This window comes from Pseudophryne corroboree, chromosome 2, assembly GCF_028390025.1.
Source record: "Pseudophryne corroboree isolate aPseCor3 chromosome 2, aPseCor3.hap2, whole genome shotgun sequence".
NCBI lineage: Eukaryota > Metazoa > Chordata > Amphibia > Anura > Myobatrachidae > Pseudophryne > Pseudophryne corroboree.
In genome coordinates, this window is record NC_086445.1 from 262,604,905 (window position 1) to 262,624,265 (window position 19,361).

A 19,361-nucleotide genomic window follows, 5' to 3' on the forward strand; every position below is an offset into this window, starting at 1 on the left:
CTGGTGTGCACTGGCTCCTCCCCCTATGACCCTCCTCCAAGCCTCAGTTAGATTTTTGTGCCCGAACGAGAAGGGTGCATGCTAGGTGGCTTTCCTGAGCTGCTTAGAAGTAAAAGTTTAAATAGGTTTTTTATTTTCAGTGAGTCCTGCTGGCAACAGGCTCACTGCATCGTGGGACTAAGGGGAGAAGAAGCGAACTCACCTGCGTGCAGAGTGGATTGGGCTTCTTGGCTACTGGACATTAGCTCCAGAGGGACGCTCACAGGTTCAGCCTGGATGGGTCCCGGAGCTGCGCCGCCGGCCCCCTTACAGAGCCAGAAGAGCGAAGAGGTCCGGAGAAATCAGCGGCAGAAGACGTTCCTGTCTTCAGATAAGGTAGCGCACAGCACTGCAGCTGTGCGCCATTGCTCTCAGCACACTTCACACTCCGGTCACTGAGGGTGCAGGGCGCTGGGGGGGAGCGCCCTGAGACGCAATAAAACATGTTTAAACCTTATATGGCTAAAGAAATACATCACATATAGCTCCTGGGCTATATGGATGCATTTCGCCCCTGCCAGTTTTCCTAAAAAAAGCGGGAGAAAAGGCCGCCGTGAAGGGGGCGGAGCCTATCTCCTCAGCACACAAGCGCCATTTTCCCTCACAGTTCCGCTGGAAGGAAGGCTCCCAGACTCTCCCCTGCAGTCCTGCTACAGAATCAGGGTAAAACAAGAGAGGGGGGGCACTATTGGCAGCTAATATAAAACAGCAGCTATAAAGGGAGTAACACTTACATAAGGTTATCCCTGTATGTATGTATGTGTGTGTGTATATATATATATATATATATATATATATATATATATATATATAGCGCTCTGGTGTGTGCTGGCAAACTCTCCCTCTGTCTCCCCAAAGGGCTCGTGGGGTCCTGTCCTCTTTCAGAGCATTCCCTGTGTGTGTGCTGGGTGTCGGTATGATTGTGTCGACATGTATGAGGAGGAAAATGATGTGGAAGCAGAGCAATTGCCTGTGTTAGTGATGTCACCCCCTAGGGAGTCGACACCTGACTGGATGGTCGTGTTTAAAGAATTACGTGACAGTGTCAGCACTTTGCAAAAAACTGTTGACGACATGAGACAGCCGGCAAATCAATTAGTGCCTGTTCAGGCGTCTCAGACACCGTCGGGGGCGCTAAAACGCCCGTTACCTCAGATGGTCGACACAGACCCAGACACGGATACTGAATCCAGTGTCGACGGTGAGGAGACAAACGTAATGTCCAGTAGGGCCACACGTTACATGATCACGGCAATGAAGGAGGCATTGAATATTTCTGACACTACAAGTACCACAAAAAAGGGTATTATGTGGGGTGTGAAAAAACTACCAGTAGTTTTTCCTGAATCAGATGAATTAAATGAGGTGTGTGATAAAGCGTGGTTTTCCCCCGATAAAAAACTGCTGATTTCTAATAAATTATTGGCACTATACCCTTTCCCGCCAGAGGTTAGGGCACGTTGGGAAACACCCCCTAGGGTAGATAAGGCGCTCACACGCTTATCAAAACAAGTGGCGTTACCGTCTCCCGATACGGCCGCCCTTAAGGAACCAGCTGATAGAAGGCTGGAAAATATCCTAAAAGGTATATACACATACTGGTGTTATACTGCGACCAGCAATCGCCTCAGCCTGGATGTGCAGTGCTGGAGTGGCTTGGTCGGATTCCCTGACTGAAAATATTGATACCCTGGATAGGGACAGTATATTATTAACTATAGAGCATTTAAAGGATGCATTACTATATATGCGAGATGCACAGAGGGATATTTGCACCCTGGCATCTAGAGTGAGTGCGATGTCCATTTCTGCCAGAAGAGCGTTATGGACGCGACAGTGGTCAGGTGATGCGGATTCCAAACGACATATGGAAGTATTGCCGTATAAAGGGGAGGAGTTATTTGGGGTCGGTCTATCGGACCTGGTGGCCACAGCAACGGCTGGAAAATCCACCTTTTTACCCCAGGTCACCTCTCAGCAGAAAAAGACACCGTCTTTTCAAACTCAGTCCTTTCGTTCCCATAAGGGCAAGCGGGCAAAAGGCCACTCATTTCTGCCCCGGGGCAGAGGAAGGGGAAAAAGACTGCACCAGGCAGCCTCTTCCCAGGAGCAGAAGCCCTCCCCCGCTTCTGCCAAGTCTTCAGCATGACGCTGGGGCCTTACAAGCGGACTCAGGCACGGTGGGGGGCCGTCTCAAGAATTTCGGCGCGCAGTGGGCTCACTCGCAAGTGGACCCCTGGATCCTGCAGGTAGTATCACAGGGGTACAAATTGGAATTCGAGACGTCTCCCCCTCGCCGGTTCCTGAAGTCTGCTCTACCAACGTCTCCCTCCGACAGGGAGGCGGTAGTGGAAGCTATTCACAAGCTGTATTCCCAGCAGGTGATAATCAAGGTACCCCTCCTACAACAGGGAAAGGGGTATTATTCCACGCTATTGTGGTACCGAAGCCGGACGGCTCGGTGAGACCAATTTTAAATCTAAAATCCTTGAACACTTACATAAAAAGGTTCAAATTCAAGATGGGAGGGGGGGGCGGGATGGGGGGGGGGGGTCGGAGCTCTGAGCTGTGATTATGTTGAACCTGGAAGAAGGGGACTATATGGTGTCTCTGGACATCAAAGATGCTTCTCTCCATGTCCCAATCTACCCTTCTCACCAAGGGTACCTCCAGGTTTGTGGTACAAAACTGTCATTATCAGTTTCAGACGCTGCCGTTTGGATTGTCCACGGCACCACGGGTCTTTACCAAGGTAATGGCCGAAATGATGATTCTTCTTCGAAGAAAAGGCGTCTTAATTATCCCTTACTTGTACGATCTCCTGATAAGGGCAAAGTCCAGGGAACAGTTAGAGGTCGGAGTAGCACTATCTCAGGTAGTGCTACGTCAGCACGGGTGGATCCTAAATATCCCAAAATCACAGCTGATTCCAACAACATGTCTACTGTTCCTGGGGATGATTCTGGACACAGTCCAGAAAAAGGTGTTTCTCCCGGAGGAGAAGGCCAGGGAGTTATCCGAGTTAGTCAGGAAACTCCTAAAACCAGGCCAAGTGTCAGTGCATCAATGCACGAGAGTCCTGGGAAAAATGGTGGCTTCTTACGAAGCGATTCCATTCGGAAGATTCCATGCAAGAACTTTTCAGTGGGATCTGCTGGACAAATGGTCCGGATCGCATCTTCAGATGCATCAGCGGATAACCCTATCTCCAAGGACAAGGGTGTCTCTCCTGTGGTGGTTACAGAGTGCTCATCTTCTAGAGGGCCGCAGATTTGGCATTCAGGATTGGATGCCGGTGACCACCGATGCCAGCCTGAGAGGCTGGGGAGCAGTCACACAGGGACGAAATTTCCAGGGCTTGTGGTCAAGCATGGAAACGTCTCTTCACATAAATATCCTGGAACTAAGGGCCATTTACAATGCCCTAAGTCAAGCAAGGCCTCTGCTTCAGGGTCAGTCGGTATTGATTCAATCGGACAACATCACGGCAGTCGCCCACGTCAACAGACAGGGCGGCACAAGAAGCAGGAGGGCAATGGCAGAAGCTGCAAGGATTCTTCGCTGGGCGGAAAATCATGTGGTGGCACTGTCAGCAGTGTTCATTCCGGGAGTGGACAACTGGGAAGCAGACTTCCTCAGCAGACACGACCTCCACCCGGGGGAGTGGGGACTTCACCCAGAAGTCTTTCAAGTGATTGTAAACCGTTGGGAAAAACCAAAGGTGGACATAATGGCGTCCCGTCTCAACAAAAAACTGGACAGATATTGCGCCAGGTCAAGGGACCCTCAGGCAATAGCGGTGGACGCTCTGGTAACACCGTGGGTGTACCAGTCGGTGTATGTGTTCCCTCCTCTGCCTCTCATTCCAAAAGTACTGAGAATCATAAGAAGGAGAGGAGTGAAGACTATACTCGTGGCTCCGGATTGGCCAAGAAGAACTTGGTACCCGGAACTGCAAGAGATGCTCACGGAGGACCCGTGGCCTCTACCTCTAAGAAAGGACCTGCTCCAGCAGGGACCTTGTCTGTTCCAAGACTTACCGCGGCTGCGTTTGACGGCATGGCAGTTGAACGCAGGATCCTGATGGAAAAAGGCATTCCAGATGAAGTCATCCCTACCCTGATCAAAGCCAGGAAGGATGTAACTGCGAAACATTATCACCGCATTTGGCGAAAATATGTTTCCTGGTGTGAGGCTAAGAAGGCCCCCACAGAGGAATTTCAACTGGGTCGTTTCCTGCATTTCCTGCAAGCAGGACTGTCTATGGGCCTAAAATTAGGATCCATTAAGGTTCAAATTTCGGCCCTGTCGATCTTCTTCCAGAAAGAACTGGCTTCATTGCCTGAAGTTCAGACGTTTGTCAAGGGGGTACTGCATATACAACCTCCTTTTGTGCCACCAGTGGCACCTTGGGATCTCAATGTAGTTTTAGGGTTCCTAAAATCACATTGGTTTGAACCACTCACCACTGTGGAATTAAAGTATCTCACATGGAAGGTGGTCATGCTGTTAGCTCTGGCGTCAGCCAGGCGTGTCTCAGAAATGGCGGCTTTGTCATATAAAAGCCCTTACCTAATTTTTCATTCAGACAGGGCAGAATTGAGGACTCGTCCTCAATTTCTCCCTAAGGTGGTTTCAGCGTTTCACATGAACCAACCTATTGTGGTGCCTGCGGCTACTAGGGACTTGGAGGACTCCAAGTTGTTGGACGTAGTCAGGGCCCTGAAAATATGTTTCCAGGACAGCTGGAGTCAGAAAATCTGACTCGCTGTTTATCCTGTATGCACCCAACAAGCTGGGTGCTCCTGCTTCTAAGCAGACGATTGCTCGTTGGATTTGTAGTACAATTCAGCTTGCACATTCTGTGGCAGGACTGCCACAGCCAAAATCTGTTAAAGCCCATTCCACAAGAAAAGTGGGCTCATCTTGGGCGGCTGCCCGAGGGGTCTCGGCTTTACAACTTTGCCGAGCAGCTACTTGGTCAGGGGCAAACACGTTTGCAAAATTTTACAAATTCGATACCCTGGCTGAGGAGGACCTGGAGTGCTCTCATTCGGTGCTGCAGAGTCATCCGCACTCTCCCGCCCGTTTGGGAGCTTTGGTATAATCCCCATGGTCCTTACGGAAGTCCCAGCATCCACTAGGACGTCAGAGAAAATAAGAATTTACTTACCGATAATTCTATTTCTCATAGTCTGTAGTGGATGCTGGGCGCCCATCCCAAGTGCGGATTGTCTGCAATACTTGTATATAGTTATTGTTACAAAAAATCGGGTTGTTTATTGTTGTGAGCCATCTTTTCAGAGGCTCCTACGTTTATCATACTGTTAACTGGGTTCAGATCACAGGTTGTACAGTGTGATTGGTGTGGCTGGTATGAGTCTTACCCGGGATTCAAAATCCTTCCTCATTATGTACGCTCGTCCGGGCACAGTATCCTAACTGAGGCTTGGAGGAGGGTCATAGGGGGAGGAGCCAGTGCACACCAGCTAGTCTAAAGCTTTTACTTTTTGTGCCCAGTCTCCTGCGGAGCCGCTATTCCCCATGGTCCTTACGGAAGTCCCAGCATCCACTACGGACTATGAGAAATAGAATTATCGGTAAGTAAATTCTTATTTTTAATTATTTTTTATTTACAAGTAGGTTGCTTACTAGTAATGAATAATAGTGATATTGATTACTAGTAATGAATAATAGTAATATGGATTACTAGTAATTAATTGTTATTTGATTATCATACCCTGTTCTGTTTTTAGTAAATAGTCACATTTATGGGTCTAAATTTGTGATATACCAAACTGGTTTTATTGTCAGTTGCTAAAGTTGTCTGAGTACAGACTTAAATTATATATTAAACTGTATTAACAGCGCTTACTGTTTTTTTTCTGATAATGGAGAATAATTATGCTTTTCCTATTTTCCAGCACTTGAGATGAACAGAATTCGAATTCACGTGTTGCCCAGTAGAGGCCGTTTGACTCCTGTCCCGAGAACTTATGAAGCCTTGTCCTGCTCATACACACTCCGGCCATGCTCCCAGCCTCGTCTTGAAGGTTTTGAGTTCTGTATTAAACACATCCTAGAAGACCGAAATGCTCCTTACAAGCAGTGTAGCTATGTTTCTACTAAGAACAGTCGACGCTGCACCACTGCTGCTCCTAAGCCTGAGAAAAAGGACGGGTAAGTTTTACACATCTTTCTGCCATTCTGTTTCCTCTGAATGATTAAGAATTTCTCCAAATGGATATCTGGGATATGAACAGTAGGGGAAAAATGTGACAATAGTGTGTACTGTAATGGTATTCAGATTACATATATATTTATTTCTGTATTTCTGTAGCGGTGCACACTGGTGTTCCACGGGGATTAACATTGGGGTGTAGAGTTGGATCTTGATCCTAGGCACCAACAGGCTAAAGCTTTGACTGTTTCCTGGATGCTCTGCTCCGTCTCCTCTATAGCCCCGCCTCCAGGCACTGGAGCTCAGTTTATAAGTTGGTGCCTGCAGTGCAGGCACCAACAGGTGGGGCTGCGCTAGGCAGCCCTAATAAGAGCTTTTTAAGAAGAAAGAATACTTCAAGGGCCGCAGCACAGGCACTAGATGTGTATGTCAAGCTGACATTCTGTGCTGCGGCTCCATCACCTCCCCCAGCGGTACTGCTTACTCCCGCGCCCGGATACTTGCAGCGGAGGTGCTCCGGTCATCAGGCACACATCACCGCTGCTGCTCTCCTGGATCGCATGGCTGCACTTCAGGGAGGAGGTAAGAGGGTACCCCAGATGGGACCCGCCGATAATGCAATCTGGTCGCGACTCCATGAGATGGACCGCGCCGCTGGCGTGGACACTCTGGCCGTGCAGGGACCCCACTATATCCACCAGGGCAGGGAGCACAGGTCGGATTTACTAAAATCCGTTTATTATAGGCTCCATAGTACCCGGTGGTGAAGTCCAGAAGAGGGGATAAGACGCTGACCCTGTAACTCCAGCTCCAGGTGCCATCTACAGCAGGTGTTCTCACCCTGGAGCTGCTTCTCTCTCTCTCTCGCGCGCTGATCCTGGGACTGCTGGGCACTGTCTCCTCTGTAAAGCCGCCTGCCTCATCAGCGCTATGCTTTTACAGAACACTTAAGTATTCTACATGTCGTTTAGACAGCGTTAGTTAAGAAAAAGTATACTGCTATAGGAATATTTAGTACAAGTATTCTGTGATATACTTCCAGTGTTTACTGTGCATTTATATCTGTATACATACATTTCTATATGTAGTATTACTAGTCCAGTGCAGTTTTATTTTTTTATATGTAATAATTTCTGAATTGAACCTGTGATTTTGTGTGTGTCTCTGGCTTCTGTGTGGATTCTATTCTGTGTATCACACATATTGCTATCACTATATTCTGTGCCCTGGGGGTCTAAGTGCGTCAGGGTCTCGTATACCATATAGTGTTCCACAGGATATACTGGTTTGTATTTTTCACTGTGTGTTTCCGTCGCCTCGTACCACTTAAATCCTCTGTTTGTGCTCTGCAATTGCTGTCACATATCTTAGGGGTTTTTTGTCAAGTATTGTTTGTCTGGCTATATTGTACTGATACGCTCTAAAGCTACATTCCCAATAATGTCTGCTACACAGGGCGGGAAATCCGATGACACTCTGCATCATGCAGTGCTGGCGCCACGGTTTTACCTGAGGAAATGATTTCTGCTGAGGGTTCAGGTACTGGTTGTTCTGCACCCCCTAGTCAGCCCGCAGCACCTGTGGCAGATCCACCTTGGACTGCATTTTCAAATATGCTGACTACGCTTGTAACAAGACTTACACCCCCTGTGGGACCTCCTATGCCATTACAGCCACATATTGTCCCTGTAGTTAATCCATCATGGGCGGATACACTGTCAACCCAGTAAATTCCTTTCGAGCTCCAGGTAAAGCAAAGGGTCAGGCGTACATGAGACAGGCTCACACTTCCTCTAAACCCAATCCTAAACGTGCCTGGACTGCCCGTCAGCCTGCTTCCAAAACAGACAAGTCTGCTGCATGATGAGGCGGGCCTCCCTCTGGGGGTCCCCAGGGTGGGAGGCCGACTTCTGCAGTTCGCCCAGGTATGGTTAAAGACCACTTCGGACGCCTGGGTGCAGGAAGTGGTCTCGCACGGGTACGTGATCTTTCAAGAGATGTCCCCCATCGCCAGTTTTGCTCAACTGTTATCCCTTCGGATCCGTTAAAAGCACAAACTCTACATTTGGTTGACCAATCCCTCCTGGATACAGGACTGATAGTGCCGGTGCCTCTGTCTCAGAGAGGCAGGGGATACTATTCAATACTGTTTCTAGTTCTGAAGCCGAATGCATCACCCGGCCTATACTCAATCTCAAATCTTTGAACAAATTTGTGAGGGTGTCCAAATTTCGTATGTACTGGCTTCGGAACCCAAGGACTATATGGTATCCCTGGATATACAGGATGCTTACCTACACATACCTATTGCCATGTCTCCTCCGCAATATCTACGGTTTACTATTGGTAACCTTCATTATCCGTTCCAATCCTTGCCTTTCGGATTGACCACGGCTCCTCTGATCTTCACCAAGGTCATGACTGCCCTTCTCTGCCGTCAGGGTATCAGGATCCTGCCGTATCTGTATGACTTATTGATCCCGGTGAACTCCCCAGAGGTTCTCCTCAGTCATCCGGAACTGGCGGTCCAATTTCTACAAGCCAACGGGTGGCTCATCAACTGGATGAAATCCTCATTGGTCCCTGCTCAGAGCATGGTGCACCTGGGGTCATTACTGGACACCCACAACCAACGTTCTGGTCTCCAGAGAAGGTCCTGAAACCTCAGGACGGAATCAGATGCTTCCTCTCTCGCCAAAGAGTGTCGATACAATCGGCTATGCAAGTACTAGACCTCCATGGGGTCGGCTTTCGACATGGTAGAGTACGCTCAATTTCATTCCTGCCAATAAACATTCTGGAATTGCGAGCAGTGTTCAATGCATTGACACTGGCTCTGCCTTTCTTACAGAACAGGCCTGTTCAAGTACAATCAGACATCGACACTCGAAGCCGCATGGCAATGATGGAAGTGTCAAAAATTCTTCGATGGGCAGAACGCCATCTGCCAGCAATATTGGCAGTGTTAGTTCCGGGGGTCCTCAACTGGGAAGCAGACTTCCTCAGTCATCAGGACGTACACACTGGGGAGTGGAGTCTTCATCTGGAGGTATTTCAACTCCTTATGAACAAGTGGGGTCTACCAGGTGTAGACCTGATGGCGTCTCGACACAATCGCAAGGTTCCGGTCTTCGAAGCAAGGACAAGGGATTCTCAAGCAGGGTTCGTGGACGCACTGGCAATTCCATGGAACTTTCGGCTGCCATACGTGTTCCCTCCAGTGTCACTCCTGCCCAGGGTACGACGGAAGTTCAAGCAAGAAAGAGGAATACTGCTTGTAGTCGCTCCAGCGTGGCCCAGACGACATTGGTTCTCAGGCCTGCAGGGTCTCTCGATCGAGCATCCTCTTCTACTTCCTCAACGCCCAGACCTCCTCGTTCAGGGCCCTTGTGTTTACCAGGACCTGGCAAGACTGGCTTTGATGGCATTTCTCTTGAAGCTTCACTCCTGAGGGCCAAAGGATTTTCTGAGGCGGTTATTCAAACTATGTTGAAGGCCCGCAAACCGGCTTTAATATAGGGTCTGGAATTCTTACTTCACCTGGTGTGCTGCTAAGAATTTCGATGCATACAAGTTTAGTACTTCCAGACTTCTGGCTTTTTTGCAACAAGAGACAAGGGGGGATAATAGGTCGGCTCACTGGTATAGTCGCTAAACACATAAGTGGCTATTAATGAATCTAATATTACCGGAATGATAAATAGTATGTCAAGTCAATTAACCATTAATATCACTCGTCATGGCGGTTCAATTGAACCTGTTCCTATATATAGAGGCCCGGTGGTGCTCCCAAGAGTTGAAACAGAACATATAGAACAAAGAAAAGAGAGAACTCTTAACTCTTTTGGTGGGGCACAGAAAGGGTGGACGACAGGACAAAGCGCTGAAGTCAGACACCCTCTTAGCAATAAGACAGTAATTGAAACAAAGTATACAATTGTCTGGCAGCATCCTATAGTTTGTTACAATAAAGTAATTTGATACATTACTAGACAAGAGGCTGCTATACCAATTCCCACCACGTATATGAAAAAATAATGTGGCTTTGTTTGTTTTTGGAGTATGGAGGATACCAACTAGAACATTAACAGTGTGGAATTAGTAACACAATAGAAGCATGATAATTGAGCAGTTCAAAAGCACATAGATGGAAATATGTTCAATTATTACAAGGCATATAACATCGCTGCAAAATCAGTATTTGAGGTGAGAATTTAAATAAGTAACTACAGGCTGTTGGCATTTTATTACGATCTAAATGTTTTATGTATGTTTTGTCTGTCAGTGAGTCCACACATAAAAATGATATTTTAACAGTATTAATTGATAAGAGTGCCCCACCAAAAGAGTTTTTTCTTTTTTTCTTTGTTCTATATTTTTTGCAACAAGGCCTGGATTTCGGACTTTGCCTGGCCTCCCTCAATGTTCACATATCTGCCTTGTCGGTGTGGTTTCAGAGGAAAATTGCGTCTATTCCTGACGTTAATACATTCACTCAGGGCGTGCTGCGTATTTCAGCCTCCCTATGTCCTTCCTGTGGCTCCATGGGATCTGTCTGTTGTCCTGAATGCCCTGCAAGAGTCTCCATTTGAACCTCTTGAGTTGGTAAACCTTAAATGCCTTATGCTTAAGGTCATTTTTCTGTTGGCTATTGCCTCTGCTAGGAGGGTGTCTGACTTAAGCGCTTTGTCCTGTCGTCCACCCTTATTTTTTCGTCCTGGTTATCTACCTAAGGTGGTGTCCTCTTTCCACCTTAACCAAGAGATTGTGGTTCCGGCCTTTATCTCTCCTGGTTTGTCCACTAAAGAGCGGCCTTTGAGTGTGGTACGGGCTCTCCGTATATATGTAGAAAGGACTGTCTCTATCAGGAGATCAGATTCTCTTTTTGTACTTTTTGGTTTTCACAAACGTGGCTGGCCTGCACATAAGCAGACCTTGGCCAGATGGATTAGAATGGTGATGGCACAAGCTTATGCGCAGGCTGGACTCCAGCTCCTGCTGCTATCAATGCCCATTCTACTCTGTCTGTTGGACCTTCTTGGGCAGGCCGCCGTAGCGCGTCCGCTGAACAATTGTGCAAGGCGGCTATGTGGTCCTCAGTGAACACGTTCATCAGGTTCTATGCCTTTGATACTTTCGCCTCCCAGGATACTTCCTTTGGGCACCGGGTTCTTATGCCTGCTACAGTGCGTCCCCTCCCATGAGGAACTGCTTTAGGACATCCCCGATGTTATTCCCTGTGGAATACCAGTGTACCCCCACTGCGGAAAAGGAGATTTATGGTGACTTACCATTGTTAAATCTTTCTGCGAGGTACACTAGTTTCCACAGGGCGCCAATCCTGACGCACTTAGCTTCTTTGGGTTTGTATGACATTAGCCAGTAGTCCCTTCTCCTGTCATGAGAATGTGGGTCTATGTGACTAACATCCTACTGTCTCTTACCTACTATTGCATTGGACTGGTTAACAAAACTGAGCTCCAGTGCCTGGAGGCGGGGCTATAGGGGAGGAGGTGCAGTGCATCCTTGGAACAGTCAAAGCTTTAGCCTGTTGGTGCCTCGGATCAAGATCCAAATCAACACCCCAATGTTATTCCCTGTGGAAACCAGTTTACCTCGCAGAAGGAGATATTACAGTGGTAGGTCTTACCACAAATCTCCTTTTATTTATTTAACCCTTGATGGGTGGAAAACAAACGTTGGACAGAAATCACATGTTAGTTGCTCAGTCTGCAGTCTTGCAAAAAAATAATAATAATAATTCCATAACAATATGGGGGAGGGGGGGGGGGGCGTATTCAATTTAAATGTCGTTTTTTCGACTGGTTGAAAAAAAAGGCACTAATTCGACACTATTCAATTGCAGGCATTGTCGCACATTTTTTTAATCAAATTTTGCCTATGCCGTTTCTCTGTTATTTTTTTGGATCAATATGGGCGAAAAGGCCCGCAAATTTGCCAAAACACGTGTATCGATGGCAAATGCACCGATACACGTGGTTCTCGACCGTGCCGGATTTTTCAACCAGTCACACAAACGGCACAGGCATTGAATAGGTCCAATGTAAATTCAACCTAAAAACAGGAGAAAAGTGCAGTTTTTCAACTGGTCAAAAACCACGCTAATTGAATACCCCCCCATAGTAGGAGAAACCGTGTGGTGCTACCATAGTGCGGGTCAATTTGGGACCAATATATTGTACATGACAGATGATCTAGATTATACTCCCTCTTAATTGGATCTTCATGCAACTTGGATATTTATTAACCCAATGTCCATCGGTATTTAGTGTTGATGCGTAGTTAGGATTTTAGGATCCGGTATGCATGTATCCTGTGCAATACATGTAATTTGGGTGTTGCTGTTTCAGCAACATGTAGTGTTTTCACCTTCTTCCCACATATTTTGGGGGATCATAATGTACCAACTGTTGCATTTGAAGAGTCAACAAAGATTCCATTAGGGCTCTTTTTAATACTAAAAGTTCCAGGGGATGTCCCATGTCTAACATCTGTAATTGTACTTAATTTGTTTAACTCTTTGCAGAGTTTCTTTCTGTGCTGAGCATGCAAGAAGAAATGCGCTAGCTCTTCAGGCCCAAATTAAGAAGTCAAACCCAGGGCCTGCCAATGAATCTCTCTTGTACCAGTTAAGTTCATATGCACGTGGAGAGCTGGGTAACCAGACCCAGGAAAATAGTCGGCGTGAATCCACTCGGATCCTTGGTATGTAGCTTGACACTGGATGTCCCCTATTATATTCTTGTTTTTGTTTGATTCTTTTAGTTTTATCCTGAAGTTCTAGGCCAACCAATGAGGTTTGGGGGTAGAATCTTTAACTTTTTAATTTGGCTAGTAAATTTTAAGTGCTCAAGCTTTCTACAACCACCCAGTATCTACGTTGGCCTGCCCTAGAAGAAAAGGTTAAAATGGAAATACAAAAATCCCATTTGTTTTCACGTAATAGGCATGATTTATTATAGGGATTTTTGCTTGTTTTTTTTTTTTTTTCTATCTCAGATAAACTGTTTTGTGCATACATTTATTAATGTTAATCCACTAGATGAGAACAGCTGCAGTGATAGTGAACCTGATGCTGTAACAGTGGATCAGACCTGGATGGGGGATCTTGACAGTGAAGCAGAGAGTCTGGACAGTGATCAAGAGGACCCTTTGAAGTAAGCATTAGTTAATTAAGAGCAGCAGTAATTTGTACAGATAGATTGAAGATCATTACCAGCTGCTGTATTGTAAGTAGTGTTTTAAACTTGACAGAACATTAAAGTTAATCTGTTATGCAGGTTAGGAAAAATCCTATTAGGGTCTCGGTGGGACTGCCATTGAGTAACATATAATGAAACTGTAGTACTACCTCACTTCTGACCCACAGAATCAGGATCGACAGCAGAAATCTTTGGGCCCCCCCTAGACCCTACACCTACACATCCCAAACACATGGCTGACTCCTTTGTCTGCCTTGAACCTCGGCCCTGGAACGGGTGTACATTTTGTACCCTCCCAGTCGCCGGGCCTGTACCGAATCTCTGTATAAGTTCAGCAGTTCTTTACATAGTGGCTTTCTTATGTTGCTGTGCAGATCCTCCCACTTTGTACATGGCATTTTGCCTCAGTCAAAATTTGAATAATTATGTTAATAGGAACTGTCCCGAGGAATATGGAACCTCATTGACTCTGAGGCGTACACACGTACCGATGTGTGCTGAGCGATCTAGCACAGAACGCTCAGCACACATCTCTGTCCTTCTCAGCACAGCGTGATGTGTGCTAAGCAAGGGGGGGAACCGCTCACTTCACCCAGCGGGGAAGTGAGCGATCTAACTAGATTTGGCAAGTCTAGAGTCGGCGATAGCGACGCACGGGACAGCGCATCGGTATCGCTATGGGGCATTCACACGGAGAGATCCGTGCTTAATTTCTAAGCAATCTATCTCTCCGTGTGTACCCCCCCCCCCCCCCCCCCCCCCCTTATGACTCGTGTTTATTTGGGCTGTGCAATCTTGTATAACGTGCAGGTCACATGTTCACTCTAAGGTGACTGTGGCATGCTCTCTTTCTTGCTCACATGGTCACTTACAGATACCAGGCACCATGACTTCCAGTTACTTCTCTTGCTATAGTGATGTTTTTAACAGCAGACTTTACAAACCATTCATACAAGACTATATACTTAAGGTGTAGTGCATAATATATGTTAAAAGGGGGTGTTGCATATCTGAATAGTCCTATGATTAGGTATGGTGTTTGAAGAAAAAGTAACAGGAGTTTTCTATAACCTACAGTGCCTTGCTAAAGTATTCACCCCCCTGGCTTTTTTTTTTTTTTTTTAATAGAGTAATTTTTTTATTCAACTGTGCAAGTAGCCAATCGTAGTAGAAAGCAAGGGATACATATACACGGCAACGTGGCAGCAGAGAATCAATCCAGTACATATATAATACAGATCCCAAAGTCAATATGAAGAACTTGCAAAAATAAATGGTCCGCATAAGAAAGAAAAAAACCTATATACAAGCGTGTCAGAGACCAAAATACATTTTCAAACGCAACCTGGCAAACGAAAACGAACATTCGCCAAAGAACAGCAAAGTAACAAAACAAAAGTAAGAAAAATAAAGTAAAATAACGTAGAGTAAGTAGCACTGCGTAGCAAATAAGGTAGGTGTAGAAACCAGACATTAAGAGGGTAAACCTTTACATAGGAGGCTCAGGAGAGGAGTACACAGATCCCAGCCAGCGAGACCAAATCTTCTCAACGTTAGAACAACCATTATTTTGCATATATACAAAGCGCTCTTTGGAGGCAGTCATTCACTAGTACCTTAAAGGAGTGGAAGGTGGGTTCCTTGGGGGCCATTCAAGCTCTTGCAATGGAAACCTTAGCCAGAGCACAAATGTTATGAATATATAATTCCTCCCATCTAGACCGGGAACCTGAGCCCACTATCCCCAGGACAAATAACTTTGGTGTCAATACGGATACGGGCATACCTGTATCTCCCAGGGCCAACTGAACTTGGGACCAAAACGCCTGTACAGAAGGGCACTCCCACATAAGATGCCAGAAAGTGCCCTGGGCAAAGGGACATTTAGGACAGGCGTCAGAGCACCCACGTACAATCCTGGCAAGCCTAACTGGAGTAATATAGGCTCTGTGCAATATGAAAAACTGTATTTCTCTATCGTCCTAGTGGATGCTGGGGTTCCTGAAAGGACCATGGGGAATAGCGGCTCCGCAGGAGACAGGGCACAAAAGTAAAGCTTTCCGATCAGGTGGTGTGCACTGGCTCCTCCCCCTATGACCCTCCTCCAAGCCAGTTAGATTTTTGTGCCCGGCCGAGAAGGGTGCAATTCTAGGTGGCTCTCCTAAAGAGCTGCTTAGAGAAAGTTTAGCTTAGGTTTTTTATTTTACAGTGAGTCCTGCTGGCAACAGGATCACTGCAACGAGGGACAGAGGGGAGAAGAAGTGAACTCACCTGCGTGCAGGATGGATTGGCTTCTTGGCTACTGGACATCAGCTCCAGAGGGACGATCACAGGTACAGCCTGGATGGTCACCGGAGCCGCGCCGCCGGCCCCCTTGCAGATGCTGAAGTAAGAAGAGGTCCAGAATCGGCGGCTGAAGACCCTTGCAGTCTTCTAAAGGTAGCGCACAGCACTGCAGCTGTGCGCCATTTTCCTCTCAGCACACTTCACACGCAGTCACTGAGGGTGCAGGGCGCTGGGGGGGGGGGGCGCCCTGGGAGGCAAATGTAAACCTATATACTGGCTAAAAATACCTCACATATAGCCCCCAGAGGCTATATGGAGATATTTAACCCCTGCCAAACTTCACTAAAGAGCGGGAGACGAGGCCGCCGGAAAAGGGGCGGGGCCTATCTCCTCAGCACACAGCGCCATTTTCTCTCACAGAAAGGCTGGAGAGAAGGCTCCCAGGCTCTCCCCTGCACTGCACTACAGAAACAGGGTTTAAACAGAGAGGGGGGGCACTAATTGGCGATATAAATATCTATATAAAGATGCTATTAGGGAGAAACACTTATATAAGGTTGTCCCTATATAAAATGATAGCGTTTTTGGTGTGTGCTGGCAAACTCTCCCTCTGTCTCTCCAAAGGGCTAGTGGGTCCTGTCCTCTATCAGAGCATTCCCTGTGTGTGTGTGCTGTGTGTCGGTACGTGTGTGTCGACATGTAGGAGGACGATGTTGGTGAGGAGGCGGAGCAATTGCCTGTAATGGTGATGTCACTCTCTAGGGAGTCGACACCGGAATGGATGGCTTATTTAGGGAATTACGTGATAATGTCAACACGCTGCAAGGTCGGTTGACGACATGAGACGGCCGACAAACAATTAGTACCGGTCCAGACGTCTCAAAAACACCGTCAGGGGTTTTAAAACGCCCGTTTACTTTAGTCGGTCGACACAGACACAGACAGGGACACTGAATCCAGTGTCGACGGTGAATAAACAAACGTATTCCTTATTAGGGCCACACGTTAAAGGCAATGAAGGAGGTGTTACATATTCTGATACTACAAGTACCACAAAAGAGGGTATTATGTGGGATGTGAAAAAACTACCATAGTTTTTCCTGAATCAGATAAATTAAATAAAGTGTGTGATGATGCGTGGGTTCCCCCCGATAGAAAATTATGGGCGGTATACCCTTTCCCGCCAGAAGTTAGGGCGCGTTGGAAAACACCCCTTAGGGTGGATAAGGCGCTCACACGCTTATCAAAACAAGTGGCGGTACCGTCTATAGATAGGGCCGTCCTCAAGGACCAGCTGACGGGAGGCTGGAAAATATCATAAAAAGTATATACACACATACTGGTGTTATACTGCGACCAGCGATCGCCTCAGCCTGGATGTGCAGAGCTGGGGTGGCTTGGTCGGATTCCCTGACTAAAAATATTGATACCCTTGACAGGGACAGTATTTTATTGACTATAGAGCATTTAAAGGATGCATTTCTATATATGCGAGATGCACAGAGGGATATTTGCACTCTGGCATCAAGAGTAAGTGCGATGTCCATATCTGCCAGAAGATGTTTATGGACACGACAGTGGTCAGGTGATGCAGATTCCAAACGGCACAAAGGTGTATTGCCGTATAAAGGAGTTATTTGGGGTCGGTCCATCGGACCTGGTGGCCACGGCAACTGCTGGAAAATCCACCGTTTTTACCCTAAGTCACATCTCTGCAGAAAAAGACACCGTCTTTTCAGCCTCAATCCTTTCGTCCCTATAAGATCATATCTGCCCAGGGATAGAGGAAAGGGAAGAAGACTGCAGCAGGCAGCCCATTCCCAGGAACAGAAGCGTTCCACCGCTTCTGACAAGTTCTCAGCATGGCGCTGAGACCGTACAGGACCCCTGGATCCTACAAGTAGTATCCCAGGGGTACAGATTGGAATGTCGAGACGTTTCCCCTTCGCAGGCTCCTGAAGTCTGCTTTACCAAGGTCTCCCTCCGACAAGGAGGCAGTATGGGAAAAAATTCACAAGCTGTATTCCCAGCAGGTGATAATTAAATTACCCCTCCTACTACAAGAAAGGGGTATTATTCCACACTATATTGTGGTACTGAAGCCAGAAGGCTAGGTGAGACTTATTCTAAAAAATTTTTTTGAACACTTACAAAGGTTCAAATCAAGATGGAGTCACTCAGAGCAGTGATAACGAACCAGGAAGAAGGGGACTATATAGTGTCCCGGGACATCAGGGATGCTTACCTCTATGTCCCAAATTTGCCCTTCTCACTAAGGGTACCTCAGGTTCGTGGTGCAGAACTGTCACTATCAGTTTCAGACGCTGCCGTTTGGATTGTCCACGGCACCCCGGGTCTTTACCAAGGTAATGGCCGAAATGATGATTCTTCTTCGAAGAAAAGGCGTCTTAATTATCCCTTACTTGGACGATCTCCTGATAAGGGCATAGTCCAGGGAACAGTTGGAGGTCGGAGTAGCACTATCTCGGATACTGCTACAACAGCACGGGTGGATTCTAAATATTCCAAAATCGCAGCTGATCCCGACGACACGTCTGCTGTGCCTAGGGATGATTCTGGACACAGTCCAGAAAAAGGTGTTTCTCCCGGAAGAGAAAGCCAGGGAGTTATCCGAGCTAGTCAGGAACCTCCTAAAAACAGTGCATCATTGCACAAGGGTCCTGGTAAAAATGGTGGCTTCCTACGAAGCAATTCCATTCGACAGATTTCACGCAAGAACTTTTCAGTGGGATCTGCTGGACAAATGGTCCGGATCGCATCTTCAGATGCATCAGCGGATAACCCTATATCCAAGGACAAGGGTGTCTCTCCTGTGCTGGTTATAGAGTGCTCATCTTCTAGAGGGCCGCAGATTCGGCATTCAGGATTGGATGCTGGTGACCACGGAGCCCAGCCCGAGAGGCTGGGGAGCAGTCACACAAGGAAAAAATTTCCAGGGAGTGTGATCAAGTCTGGAGACTTTTCTCCACATAAATATACTGGAGCTAAGGGTAAATTTATAATGCTCTAAGCTTAGCAAGACCTCTGCTTCAAGGTCAGCCGGTATTGATCCAGTGGGAAAAACATCACGGCAGTCGCCCACGTAAACAGACAGGGCGACACAAGAAGCAGGAGGGCAATGGCAAAAACTGCAAGGACTTTTCGCTGGGCGGAAAATCATGTGATAGCACTGTCAGCAGTGTTTCATCCCGGGAATGGAAACTGGGAAGCAGACTTCCTCAGCAGGCACGACCTCCACCCGGGAGAGTGGAAACTTCATCGGGAAGTTTTTTCCACATGATTGTAAACCGTTGGGAAATACCAAAGGTGGACATGATGGCGTCCCGTCTGAACAAAAAACGGGACAGGTATTGCGCCAGGTCAAGAGACCCTCAGGCAATAGCTGTGGACGTTCTGGTAACACCGTGGGTGTACCAGTCGTGTATGTGTTCCCTCCTCTGCTTTTCATACCTAAGGTGCTGAGAATTATAAGACGTAGAGGAGTAAGAACTATACTCATGGCTCCGGATTGGCCAAGAAGGACTTGGTACCCGGAACTTCAAGAGATGCTTACAGAGGTCTTATGGCCTCTGCCGCTAAGAAGGGACTTGCTTCAGCAAGTACCATGTCTG

The 19,361-nt window shown here is 47.1% G+C and overlaps 1 protein-coding gene across 1 annotated transcript in view; it reads left to right on the plus strand.

The window, feature by feature from the left end:
- Nucleotides 1–5,963: 5,963 nt before the first annotated feature.
- The window catches only part of KANSL2 (KAT8 regulatory NSL complex subunit 2), an 82,504-nt gene continuing 69,106 nt past the window's right edge, over nucleotides 5,964–19,361 (plus strand). The window contains exons 1-3 of the mRNA XM_063952751.1: nucleotides 5,964–6,219; nucleotides 12,768–12,946; nucleotides 13,284–13,398. Coding sequence (XP_063808821.1) covers nucleotides 5,972–6,219; nucleotides 12,768–12,946; nucleotides 13,284–13,398 — 542 coding nt within the window. The 5' untranslated portion in view covers nucleotides 5,964–5,971. The remainder of the gene's footprint in view (nucleotides 6,220–12,767; nucleotides 12,947–13,283; nucleotides 13,399–19,361) is intronic.